The sequence below is a fragment of the Peromyscus leucopus genome, chromosome 23, assembly GCF_004664715.2.
Source record: "Peromyscus leucopus breed LL Stock chromosome 23, UCI_PerLeu_2.1, whole genome shotgun sequence".
Taxonomy (NCBI): domain Eukaryota; kingdom Metazoa; phylum Chordata; class Mammalia; order Rodentia; family Cricetidae; genus Peromyscus; species Peromyscus leucopus.
In genome coordinates, this window is record NC_051082.1 from 28,598,491 (window position 1) to 28,612,057 (window position 13,567).

General features: G+C 52.4%; 1 protein-coding gene across 1 annotated transcript; it reads right to left on the reverse strand.

Moving 5' to 3' along the window:
- Window positions 1-1,007: 1,007 nt before the first annotated feature.
- Window positions 1,008-12,639, reverse strand: Muc17 (mucin 17, cell surface associated; the record flags this gene model as incomplete). The annotated part of the gene is made up of 11 exons (XM_037198553.1): window positions 1,008-1,557; window positions 3,453-3,532; window positions 4,422-4,516; window positions 4,690-4,851; window positions 6,900-7,062; window positions 7,185-7,253; window positions 7,863-8,017; window positions 9,213-9,271; window positions 9,587-9,708; window positions 10,882-11,076; window positions 12,522-12,639. Coding segments are annotated over 11 exons (1,260 nt in total), but the record flags the coding sequence as incomplete, so codon positions are not given.
- Between the last annotated feature and the right edge of the window lie 928 nt (window positions 12,640-13,567).

The window sequence follows — 13,567 nt, forward strand, 5'->3', positions numbered from 1 at the left end:
TACCCATTGAACTATCTCACCAGTTTTCCTCCTTTTAACTTGGCTTCGTGGGATTTGAACTCATGTCTTCACACTTACCCAAAAAGTGTTCTTTTTTAAAAAATAATTTATTTTTTTTTTTTTATTTTATGTGCATTGGTGTTTCACCTGCATGTATGTCTGTGTGAGGGTGTCAGAAGGCCTGGAACTGGAGTTACAGACAGTTGTGAGCTGCCTTGTGGGTGCTGGGAGTTGAACCCAGGTCCTCTGGAAGAGCAGCCAGTGCTCTCAACCACTGAGCCATCTCTCCAGCCCCCAGAGAGCTTGATTCTATGTATGCTTATGTGTGTGAACAGATATGTTCCTTCCTCATGACATTCCCCAGAGACCAGCAGTGATGCTGGGGGTGGCTGGGATGGTGCCTTTTTGTTTGTTTGTTTCCGAGACAGGGTTTCTCTGTGTATCCCTGGCTGTCCTGGAACTCGCTCTGTAGCCCAGGCTGGCCTGGAACTCACAGAGATCCACTTGCCTCTGCTTCCCAAGTGCTGGGATTAAAGGCGTGAGCCACCACTGCCCAGCATGGGTGTTACCTTTCTTAGGTGACAATATTCCCTCTCCTAGGATTGAGGGCTGAGTCACATCTGGATGGAGGAGGAGGACAGAGAAACCAGCAGATGTGGCCCAGGAGCCACAATGTGGCAAATAGATAAAGTGCTAAAATCTGTAAAACTTGGAACCAATTGGCTTTGGTTGTCTTTAGTTATTTTAAGCATGTATGGGGATAGAGAGACTGTTAAGAGTGTGACTGCTCTTACAGAAGAACTTGAGTTCTCTTCTCAGTACCAAATAAAGGCTCATAATAGCCTGTTACTCCAGCCCAGAGGATCTGATGCCCTCTTCTGGCCATCACTGGCAATTGCACTCATGTTCACACACACACACACACAAAAAAAAAATTAAAAACGAAATAAATCTTAAAAAAATAAGCATATAATTGTATTTACATAGGAAAAATTAGAATGCACCAAAATAAAGCTTTAATTATACCCAGTATCAGAAAGAAACTCAAAACTAAGTATGACCTTGTCTATATTAAAAACACATAGTCTATATTAAAAACAGTGTTTCCCGTGGAGATGGGATCAATCTTTCTTAGAGGAGTGTTTTGCAGATGGTAAAATGCAACCCAGTGTCAAAGCAATCATTTTAGCAGCAACGGGTATGGGGTGGGGGTGGGGGTGGCGGTGGCACTGTCCTTGGTGCTGAATCGGGCCAGGAGTAGAACATCTCTGGACATGGGACTCCGGGAGGCATCGCCCACCATCATGACATGCCCACTGCACTTTCCACACTGTTCGACCTTCCATCACTCTTGTCTCTCTCTTATTCAGTCTTGCCAACTACAGGGTCAGTTTCCCAGTAAGTCCCCCATGGGGAGTTCTCAATGGAGGGCGTGCGCCACCATGCTTGACCCAGTGGGGTTCTCCTCAGCCCTCAGCTCCATGGATCCATGCGAAACCGCTTTCAGGTTGGTGTTTACAGTGATGTCATGACCACCTGGGGCCTCTGAATCTGGATCTGAAAAGAGAAACAGAAGCAGGGCTGAGCACAGGAGAAATCTAGTTTTGGAAGCACTCAAGACTTGGTCCAGGTCCAGGGTTATAGGTTAGCCCACCCCAACGTCCACCCCATCTGTGGTCTGCTGGAGCCCATGAGGAGGCTGGTCCTGCAGACCCAAAGCTGCAGGGTCTCCACGACACAGGGCAATGGCAGGATAACCAGGAGGAGCTCCAGTGAGGGTCCAGCACTGATCGTGTAGCGGAAACCTGAGGCCTCGAACCAGACCAGTGACTCTGCAGTGAACACTCGCAAGAACAGATCCACGGACACAGGGTTCCTGTGTGACTCACTGCGTCACACTGCAGCTTCCATGACGAGATCCCCCTTTTCTTTTTCTCTTTTCTCTTAAATTTTATTTAAGGGGTGGGGGCTACAAGGGCAGAGGGCAGATACCCAGGGACGGGAAGTGAACAGGATGGAGATGCATGATGTGAAAGCCACAAAGAATAAATAAAAAGAAAGTTTAAAAAAACTTGGGTCTGTGGAAGCACTCAGCTGGAACCTGCCTCTTTAAAAACGTTATCACATTTCCTTCCTTCCTTCCTTCCTTCCTTCCTTCCTTCCTTCCTTCCTTCCTTCCTTCCTTCCTTCCTTCCTTCCAAGACAGGGTTTCTCTATGCAGCCCTGCCTGTCCTGGAACTCACTCTGTAGACCAGGCTGGCCTCGAACACACAGAGATCCACCTGCCTCTGCCTCCCGAGCACTGGGATTAAAGGCGTGTTCACCATGTTGGACCCACATTTTATTTCTGGGGTGGGGGGTGCACATGAGCCGTGGCATGCATATGGAGGTCCAAGAACAGTAAATGGGAATCAGTTCCCTCTTTCTACCTTGTGGGTCCTGGGGATTGAACTCAGGTCCTCAGGCTTGACGGCAAGCGTCTTTGCCCACTGAGCCATCTTGCCAGCCCTGGAATTTGTCTTATTTTTTGGAGTCTAGTACAAACAAGTTACATCCCTCCTTCCCCGACAGTTGGGTTTAGTAATAGCCCTGAAGGTCTCTCCTGTCCTCAAATATTTCAAATATTTGAAAAGAAATATTTGGAGATGGTCGTATGTAGCCCAGGCTAGCCTTAAACTCATGCCCATAGACAAGGAAGACCGTGAATTTCCGATCCTCCTGCTTCTGCCTCCTTGGGCAGAAGATGTCACCTGGACCTTCTGGAACGACAGGTGGGCACCCCCAGCTTATGAAATGGTGGGCTGCATGCCCAGCGGTAAACAATAACTTTAAAGAGTATAATGACTTGGTGATGCACACCCGTAATCCCAGCACTCAAGACACTGGGGCTGGAGGAACGCAAGTTTGATGGTTAGCCTGGGCTACACAGTAAGACCCTGTCTCAAAAAATTTTAAATTTTTTTTTAAGAGAGTGATTTATTTTATATTTTATGTGTATGAGTGTTTGCCTACATGGATGTAAGTGCACCATGTGCATGCCTGGTGCCTATGGGGGTCTGAAGAGGGTGTCAAGTTCCCCAGAACTAGAGTAATGGATGGTTGTGAACCATGATGTGGGTACTGGGAACCCAACATGGTCCCTGGAAGAGCGACAGGTACTCTTCCTCACTGAGCCGTCTCTCCAGACTCTCCCCACCAAGTTAAATTTTAAATAACTAGGGCATGAAGGACTTACCTAGCACAGAAAGAAACCAAATCTGAAGCCAGGGAAAGTGCTGGCTTCCTCTCCCCCAATTCCCGCCCTTCTGAGTAACACTACTGCCGTGTGCCCCGGAGACCGCTGTCTGGACCGTAGACACTATGGCTTGGCTCGCCCGAGGGTCCCACCAGGTAGAAGGAACATGGCAGACCCAGGGCACAGGAGGTGGGTGGTTCATCTGGGCCATTCTTACCTTTCTTTCAGGGTCTATATGTCTTAGGGTGGCCCCGAAGTTGCTGTACATGGAGCCCAAGTGGACGTAGTCTTCTTGTTCTGAGGGAGGAGGAAGCCCAAGGAGACAGGGTTAGGAAGACAAGTGTTCATCAGACCCTGACCCTGATGAGGTGCGTCCCCGCCCACGAAGCCATGTGGGTGGGCTGCCTAAGTCAGTCGCTCTCCAATAGCCGCCTAGTGCTTTAAAGACAGTCAGGAGTGTATGTCTATAGCAGCAGCACTCCAGAGGCAGAGGCAGGAGGATGGCAAGTTTGAGGTCAGTTTGGCCTACAGAGAGGGACTGTGTCTCAAAAATGATGTAGACAAGACTGGGTTTGAACTTCAGAGATCCCCTCCTTCGGCTTCCCGAGTGCTGGAATTAAAGGTGTCCCCTACCAGGCCGGCCATTGTTTGTTTTTGAGACAGTCTCACCTATCTCAGGCTGGCCTCAAATTCACTATGTAGCCAAGGATGACCTGGACTCTCCTGTCTGCTGGGATCACACAGGTGTGCCACCATATTTGGTTTATGTGGTACTGGAGACCAAACCCAGGACTCCATAAATGCTAGCCAAGTCCTCCACCCACTGACTCACTGCCCAGCCCCATTTCTAGAAATGATAATGCCTGCATCTAACAAACCACAACGCTAACCTCTTGCCTGCGATATAAGTCACTTGATGAGCATACTCGGCCCTGGGCCCTCATCTACGCCCCTGCAGGCATAGTTTTATGTTCTGGAGAAATGTGCGCCATCAGTTGGCTCCGGGCCCCCGTAGGGTGTTGCCGTGTGTTACCCGTGTTATATCTCACTCAGGTTCTAGGTAAGCTTTTGAATGTGGTGTGGAGTGTCCGGGGATGGGTGATGATCCCCGCGCCTTTCCCGGGTCTCCTGCGTCTCCCACCCTCCCCATCACGCTGAGTCTGAGCTCCGCAGAGATCGCCCGTACCTTCGTTGTGGTTGAAACCGACGTTGTGGAAGGCTCCAGGTTCTCGGCCCTCCTCCTCATTCCACCTCTGCAGCTGAGACACCCGGGACCTTTGCCTGTGGGTAGAAAACACCACGGGACCCAGTCACGATCACAGAGAAGAGGCCGAGACCCAGGATGAGCTACGTCTCCGCTTCGGGCAGCTCACTGTCGGCCTCGGGAGGCGAGCTCGCAGCCGGAGGGAGGACGGAGAGGGAGGACGGCGAAGGAAGGGGCGCCCGCCGCTTACCTGTTGGCCTCTCTTCTGAAGCGGAAGGAGAAGACGCCCAGGATGACCAGGATCACCAGCAGCACGGCCACCCCGGCTCCCACCAGCCCGTAGACCAGGCTTTTCTGGATGCCCCAGTCGCAGGTCTCCCCGCTGTACCAGTGAGTGTCTGTGGTCAGGCAGCTGACGGGAGGGACAGGGAGGAAAGACACGGTCATGCTCTGGCCGCGGGGTATCCAGTGAGGGGGACGTTTGCCTAGAGCTTGGGGAGCTGAACACGCACACACGCGTGGAGACAGGCCATCGCAGGCTCCATCCCTCAGGCGCTGTCCACAGGACAAGGTCTCCACACGGTTGTCATGAAAAGTGCCCCCCCCCCACCACTATGTGAGTATTTGGCCCGCGTTTGGTGGTGCTGTTTGGGGAGGTTGTGGGACCTTTAAGAAGTGGAGCCTTGCCGGGCGGTGTGGCGCACGCCTTTAATCCCAGCACTCGGGAGGCAGAGGCAGGCGGATCTCTGTGAGTTCCAGGCCAGCCTGGGCTGCAGAGTGAGTTCCAGGAAAGGCGCAAAGCTGCCCAGAGAAACCCTGTCTCAAAAAACCTGGAGCCTTGCTAGAGGAAATACGTCTCAAAGTGGGCTCTGGGGGCTCACGGCCTCTCCCCATTTCCAGATTGCTCTCTCGACTCCCTTCTGCTCTGCTGGCCATGCCTTCCTGTCCATTATGGGACGCCCTCCTCTGGAGCCACAAAGCAAAAGTAAATGCTCTTCCGTAAGTTGCTTTTGGCCATGGCGTTTCATCAGTGTGAGCAAAGAGTGATTAATAAGCGCGTCTGCAGCTTGACAAGTAGTCCAGGCGGGCTGGCCAGCAAGTCCCAGGAATCCACCTGACTCCGCTTCTTCAGCTCTGGGATTATAAGGATGGGCTACTACGGACATATTTTTAGAACATTATTTTGAATTTTCAAAGTAAATTAATTTTTATTTTACGCAGGTGAAAGTTGCCTGCCTGTATACGTGTGCGCCATGTGCCTGCAGTACCCATAGCAACCAGAAGAGGGCATTATTCCCGGGAACTGGAGTTTCAGGTGGTTGTGAACCACCAGGTGGGTGCCCATTGCTTCCAAGACATCTCTGCAGCCTGTGCGTGGCTTTGTACCTGGGGGCTGGGGATCTGAACACAGGGCCTCAGGCTTGTGTGGCAAGCACTTTACCAACTTTGCCGTCTTCCCAGACCTTCCTAGTCCTTGATTATTACTATTATTATTATTATTGAGACAGAGCCTCTCGGGACAGCTCAGGCTAATTTTAGACTCATGATCTTCCTGGTGCCTCTGCCTCCCAGGTGCTGGTATCACGGACACACACCACCACACTCAGCATTCAGTTCATAATGCCTTTCTTCGGTTTCCTATGTCTATGACTAGGAGATACAGGTTCCCTGTTGCCATGGAGACACATAGAGTTTTCTTTTTTTTTCTTTCTTTCTTTTTTTCGAGACAGGGTTTCTCTGTGTAGCTTTGCGTCTTTCTTGGAACTCACTCTGTAGACCAGGCTGTCCTTGAACTCACAGAGATCTACCTGCCTCTGCCTCCTGAGTGCTGGGATTAAAGGCATGTGCCACCACCACCCAGAGGCTTTCTTTATCTATTTCAATAGCAGAGGACATTTTTAAAAAAATTATAAAATTACATTTATTTACTCTGTGTGTGTGTGCTCGCGCGCGTGTGTGCGTGCGTGTGCGTGTGTGTGCGTGCGTGTGCGTGTGTGTGTGCAGTGTGTGCGTGTGTGTGCGTGCATGTGTGTGTGTGCGCGTGCGTGCATGTGTGTGTGTGCATGTGTGTGTGTGCATGTGTGTGTTGGAGAACAACTTGCAAATGTCGGCTCTCTCTTTCTACCACATGGGTCCCAGGGATAGAACTCAGGTCACCAGGCTTAGCGGCAAGCGTCTTTACCCACAGCGACACCTCCCGGGCAACGGGCCATATGCTCTTTCTCTGGAAAGGAGGCCCTGTGTTCTCTGCTAGGCCCAGAGCCTCCCGAAGCTGGAGCGTCCATCGCTCGCTCCGTCTCGGAGTTTTTCCTGCCAGGCTGGACATCCCCTGACCCCCTTTGCTCTGGACTTGGCCGTGCCTGTCCCTTTAACCTCCAAATGGATTCTCTCGCAACCTCATGACCTTGGCCTCCAGGAGACCCACCCCCCCACACACCCCCGGCACAGCGGGGTACTCACAGGCACTGGGGGCCGCTGCGCTGCAGCTGGCATTTGCCGTAGTGGCAGTCCAAGGAGGCTTTGTAGCCGGATGAGCAGGGCGTGATGCAGTGCAGCTTATCGTCCTTGTATTCCAAGGTGACATACTTCGCAAAGTCCTCTCCAGCCTGCCTCTGGCATGCCTCTGAGGGGACGTGGGAGAACAGCTAAGAATCAGGAGGTCTGTCTCCTCGCTGCCGGCCGGCTCCTCCCTGCCCCACCCCAGAACCTTGCCAAGCCTTTCCCAGAACCACACACACTACATACCTTCAGGAGTTTCAGTGATGGAAACGTTTTGCACACTGGTGGCAGCTGAGTTGAAACACAGCAAAAATTCTGTGAAGGAAACACACAACGTGGATTGTCACAGAGGCTCCCGGTGGCTTCCCTGGGTCAGTGGGGGAGACTGTCTCCACAGGGCTGCCTGTGGCCAAGCCTGCCCACTGGGGGAGACTGTCTCCCCGCAAACCAGGAACCCAGATAAATCCTTCCTCTTTGGCCTTGTTTCTGCCAGCTTTGGCCACAGCACAGAACTAGTGGGCGTGGAAGCAGGAAACCGCAGGAGGGGATGCCAGGCTCCCAGCTCTCCAATGAGCCACCCTCACCGGGTCCTGGGGCTCAGAGGCCCCACACCCCCTCTGCCAGGATCCCCGCACTACTCACTGTGTTCAGAAGATCCACTATGTAGTCAGTCATGTGATGCCCCATCTGTCCTGAACCCCTTAATGTTGATGCTCTGCAGGAATTCCCATCTCTATACTGCTCTGTCCCTCCCACCCAAAGCTTTCTTGGAGTCTGACATGGGTGACAGGCCCTAGCTCTGGACCCAGATCCCAGGGACCCACAATCTTGCCTTCCTTCACTGTGCCTGACCCGTCCAGGGTCAAAAATCAGAGAGATTAACGAGTCACCCTCTGAGAGCACTTCCCTCCAGGAGTACTTTACCTTCACTACAGTCATCATCAACAAGTACTTGTTGAGCGGTCGCATTCTGGATTTTTTCCTTCACATTATTGCGGATGTCCTGCACCACATTTTCGTATCCTTCAGTGTACGGGGCCTTCAGGATGACGTCATAATCCACCACGATACTGCCCTTCCTGGGGAGAGAGGGGTAGGACATTGAGCGTCCTCCTGTGGTCACACCTATTGTTGACATCCCTTGCCTCCTCTACAATCCTGGGAGGGATTCCAGGCCAGAGGATTGAGAGCTTGAGGCTAACCTGGGCTATGTAGTGAGTTCAAGCTAGCCTGGACTATAGAGCAAATATAGGAAAGGCAGAGACAGAGGGAGAGAGGGAGATGAGAGAGACAGAGACACACACACACAGAAGAGAGAGAGTGAGAGACAGAGACAGAGAGAGACAGAGAGAGAGAGAGAGAGAGATGCACGCACACACACACGTATGGGGAGTGCTAGTTAATGAAGCCTCTGTCATATAAACACAGAATTCAGGCACTCATGTAAAAGTTGGATGTCATGGCATGTTGTTCAAGTTTCTAATGATCTTTTAATAAAAAACCCAGAGCCAGATATCGGGATGAAAGCTGAAAGGTCAGAGAAGCAGAACAGCCAGCCACTAGTTCTTATGAGATCTTCACCCTAGAGAGAGAGTGAGTTCCTGTTTCCTCACACCTTATACACCTTTCTCTGCCCTGCCGTCACTCCCTGGGATTAAAGGCGTGTGCCACCACTGCCTGACTTCTGTGTTTAACTCTGGGTCTCTCTGATCCCCAGACAAGCTTCATTAGGGCACACAACGTATCACCACAATGGCATGCATCTGTAACCCCAGCACCAGGGAGAGCAGGGCTGGTGGATCCCCTGACCTCCTTGGCCAGGGAGCCTAGCTGAACTGATGACCCCCTGGCTAAGTGAGAGACCCGGTCACTAAAAACAGGGTGGAGAGAGAGATGATTGAGGAAGACACCCAGTGTGGACCTCCGGCTTCCACAGGTATTCACACGTATGTACACATGTACCTACACACACACACACACACACACACACACACACACACACATATGCATGCACCATGCACAGAGGCATGCACAGACACATGTATGCACACAAAATATGTATATATGACAAACACACAAAATTTGGCTAGGCAGAGAGACAGCCAAGATTGCACACAGAGGACCCAGGGAAAAGACACCGTCCCTTGATCTCAGACTTCCAGGCCCCAGAGCTGTGAGCTTAGAAGAGATCTCGGTTGTTCAAGCTACATCCACTTGTGTTCCTGAGCAGCACCCACTGTGGGCTGACGTGGCCTGCCAGGCCCAGGTACTCACCTCAGCCCTTTGATGACAACCCCGTCATACTCAGGGATCCCGGCATAAATTATCGCCATCTGAAAGGCAAGGGGTCAGCGTGTCACGGCAGAAGCCCCACCGCGGGGACTTTCTGTGGGACATCAGAACTCCCCGACCCCACCTCACCTCCCAGCGGCACAGAAACCAAAGAGGAAGTTCCCTTGTCAGAGACCTGGCCTGACCTGGTACCCTCTTGCAGCTCCCAGGCAAATCCTGCTTCCCATCCCTCACCTGCCCCGGCTAGCTGAGAAGCACGCGTATCTAACACACTCGGCTGCATCTTCTCCCCGCCACAGGATGCAGTGCGGGGTGGGTGGGGGCCGAATGGCCGGGGGGGGGGGTCCCAGGGTTACCTGCTCTGTGAATGTCTTATTGAACTCCTTGAATTCCTCGGATTGTCGGTCCTGTAGCTGTTCGCTGTAGTTTTGGCTGGTTACCGTCACGGTCACTTCCACGGATGCAGAGACCGTTTGCTCTAAGGGGAACAGACAGAAGCACCGGCCATTGAGAGGGACCCTTACCAACGCAATCCTCACCCCCTGCGGGCACATCCCCGGATACAGGGAGTGACACAAGCCTCCTCCAGCAAACTGTCCCCTGGAAGAGGAAGGGGGCACACTGTATTCCTGAGGGCTACGGATGGCAGCTTGATGGGAGCTAGAACTGAGCATCCTGATGAGTCCGCTACATACTGAACATTTCATAAACGAACACAGTGTTTAACCTGGGCATTAATCTGGGGGTGTAACTCAGGGGTAGAATGCTTGCTTAGCAAGCACAAACCTCAGCTTTTGTCTCCAGCACACACCACACACACACACACAAGTCATGCACACATGTATGCATGTACACATAGCATTCGGCATACTCTTTTTTTTTTTTTTTGGTTTTTCGAGACAGTTTCTCTGTGTAGACTTGGCTGTCCTGGAACTCACAGAGATCTTCCTGCCTCTGTCTCCCGAGTGCTGGCACTAAAGGCGTGCGCCACCTGCCCCCTCTATTTTTTTTTTTTTTTTTTTGGTTTTTTGAGACAGGGTTTCTCTGTGTAGTTTTGCGCCTTTCCTTTCCTGGAACTCGCTTTGGAGACCAGGCTGGTCTTGAACTCACAGAGATCCGCCTGCCTCTGCCTCCCGAGTGCTGGGATTAAAGGCCTGCGCCACCACTGCCCGGCTCTTTAACATTTTTACCACCAAGGTAACAGTAAAATATGGGGTGACCACAGTGACTAACAGTGCATTCGTATTGCTTTTGTGGGAGACTGGAGTTCAGTTCCCAGCAGCTCACAGTCAGCTGTGACTCACGTTCTAGGTGACCCAACGTTCTCTTCTGGCCGCTGTGGGTGCCCACACCTGTGGCACTTGCAAACGTGCCCCCCGACATGCTCACACATGCACACACACTCGCCCCTGCTCCCCACCCCCTACACACATGCTCACACGCATAAATCTTTTTGAAAAATATGGGCCTGGGGAGGTAGGGCAAGGGCAGGGCCTGATGGGGACTCTCTGCTCGGCCGTGGGCGGGAGAGCCCGGCCCACACTTGGTGGTTCCGTGGGTTCTCACTCACCTATCTCGATGCTGTCCACCACGTCCTCACTCTATGCTCGAGCCCTGCCCACACTTGCCGGTTCTGCGGATTCTCACTCACCTATCTCGATGCTGTCCACCACGTCCTCACACCGTGGCCCGTAGAAGAGGCTGGTACACTGGCACTTGAGCCCGTCCCACGTGCCTCCGTTCTGGCAGACGACAACGGGAACTCTGTCCTGGCAGAGGTTCCCCGTGAAGCCGTTGGGGCAAAGGCAGACTTGCCCGTTCCAGGACCCTCCGTTCAGACAGCTCACTGCAAGAGACCAAGCCAGGGTCAGGACGCGCTTGCGGGGCGTGCCACAGCGTGGCGCGTGTCAGACACGCCCCCACTCTTTCTTTCTGGATTTTTCCCTCTTCCCTCCCTCCTTTGCGCTGTCTGTCTTGTCTTTCTCCTTTTTCGTTCTCTTCCTCTTCCCTCCTTCCTCTGTTTTCTGAGACCGTTTCTCACTACGTAGCTTAGGCAGGCTTTGAACTGGCAATCCTCCGGCCTCGGCCTCCGGAGCCCTGGGATGAGAGGCCGGGTCTGCACAGCCGTGTCTGGTCGACGGCGTGGCCTGTGTAGTCAGACCCTGGATTCACAGGACAGGCAGCGCCGCCCACGACACGGACAGAGCAGTGCAGACAGATCCTGCCCAAGCGCCAGAGCGGTGGACGATGGACGCGACCCCGTCAGGGGTTCGGCTCCCGTCTCCCCGTCAGGGGTTCGGCTCCCGTCTCCCCGTCAGGGGTTCGGCTCCCGTCTCCCCGTCAGGGGTTCAGGTCCCGTCTCCCCGTCAGGGGTTCAGGTCCCGTCTCCCCGTCAGGGGTTCGGCTCCCGTCTCCCCGTCAGGGGTTCAGAACGTCTCCCGTCTCCCCGTCAGGGGTTCAGGTTCCCGTCTCCCCGTCAGGGGTTCGGCTCCCGTCTCCTCGTCTCAGCCTCGGGAAGAGAGAACTGCTGAGAACTGACACTGGGCTGGAGACAGAGACAGAGCCGGGGATCCGGGGCCGAGAGCAGTGCAGATTCCACCGAGGGCGAGGACGGGTGGAAAGTTTGCCCTTCAGTGCCCAAGGGGAGCCGGAGCTGGAACTGTTGTGACGTTGTTGTTGTGACTCCTGCCAGGCCGAGACGTGCAGCGTGACGGAGCGGACACCTCAGAGCTGCCACGGTCTGTGTGGAGCAGCTAAACAACTAAACTGTTCTCTTTGTGATGTTTACGTATTAAATCAGTGTGAGTGTGAGTGTGTTTGTGTGTGTGAGTGTGTGTGTGTCTCTGTGTGTGAGAGTTTGTGTGTGAGAGTGTGTGTGTGTCTCAGTGTGTGTGTATGTGTGTGTGTGTGTGTGTGTGTGTGTGTGTGTAGATGAGTACAAACGGTGCGCTGCTATGGAAAACAATGAACACTGGGAAAAGGAGCCGCAGAGTACAGGGTTGATGGAGAAATGCATGGCTGAGGATTGAAGGTGACGACCACGACAGGGAGACACCGTGAAAAAACATAAAGAGGAAACCGGGGAGGAGAGAGGAGGTCACATGACTAAGAGATCACGTGACACACGGAGGAGGAGGATGAGACGACCCGGGAGGAAGGACCTGAAAAACCAAACGAGAACGACAACACGGAGCCGGAAAAGAAAGACAAAAACGGGAATCACAACCTGAGGGAGGGAGAGACCTGAACCCGGGACGGCGGGGACCACGGGAAACAGAGACAGCGGCTTACCGGGGGTGGTGGGGGGCTCAGGAGTTGTCGTGGGCTCAGGAGTTGTTGTCGTGGGTTCAGGAGTTGTTGTTGTGGGTTCAGGAGTTGTTGTTGTTGTAGATGATTCAGGAGTTGTTGTTGTAGATGATTCAGGAGTTGTTGTTGTAGATGATTGTTGTGTTGTGATCAGGAGTTGTTTGTGTGGTTCAGATTTGTGGAGATTCAGGAGTTGTTGTTGTTGTAGGTGATTCAGGAGTTGTTGTTTGTAGATGGATTCAGGAGTTGTTGTGTGGGTTCAGGATTGTGTTGTAGGGTTCAGGAGTTGTTGTGTGGGTTGGGTTGTTGTAGTGATTCAGGAGTTGTTGTTGTGGGTTCAGGAGTTGTTGTGTGGGATTCAGGAGTTGTTGTCGTGGGTTCAGGAGTGTTGTCGTGGTTCAGGAGTTGTTGTTGTTGTGTGTTCAGTGAGTGTGGGATTCAGGAGTTGTTGTGGTTGTAGGTGATTCAGGAGTTGTTGTGGTTGTAGGCGATTCAGGAGTTGTTGTGGTTGTAGGCGATTCAGGAGTTGTGTTGTAGGTGATTCAGGAGTTGTTGTTGTTGTTGTAGGTGATTCAGGAGTTGTTGTTGTTGTAGGTGATTCAGGAGTTGTTGTTGTTGTAGGTGATTCAGGAGTTGTTGTGTTGTGGTTCAGGAGTTTGGTGTTGTTGTGGTTGTGTAGGTGATTCAGGAGTTGTTGTTGTTGTTGTAGGTGATTCAGGAGTTGTTGTTGTTGTTGTAGGTGATTCAGGAGTTGTTGTTGTTGTAGGTGATTCAGGAGTTGTTGTTGTTGTTGTAGGTGATTCAGGAGTTGTTGTGTGTTCAGGAGTTGTTGTGTGGGATTCAGGAGTTGTTGTTGTTGTAGGTGATTCAGGAGTTGTTGTTGTTGTAGGTGATTCAGGAGTTGTTTGTTGTAGGTTGTTGTGTGGGTTTCAGGAGTTGTTGTTTGTTCAGTTGTGTGTTGGTTCAGGAGTTGTTGTTGTGTTAGAGTTGTTGTGGTTCAGGAGTTGTTGTTGTGGTCAGGTGTTGGGTCA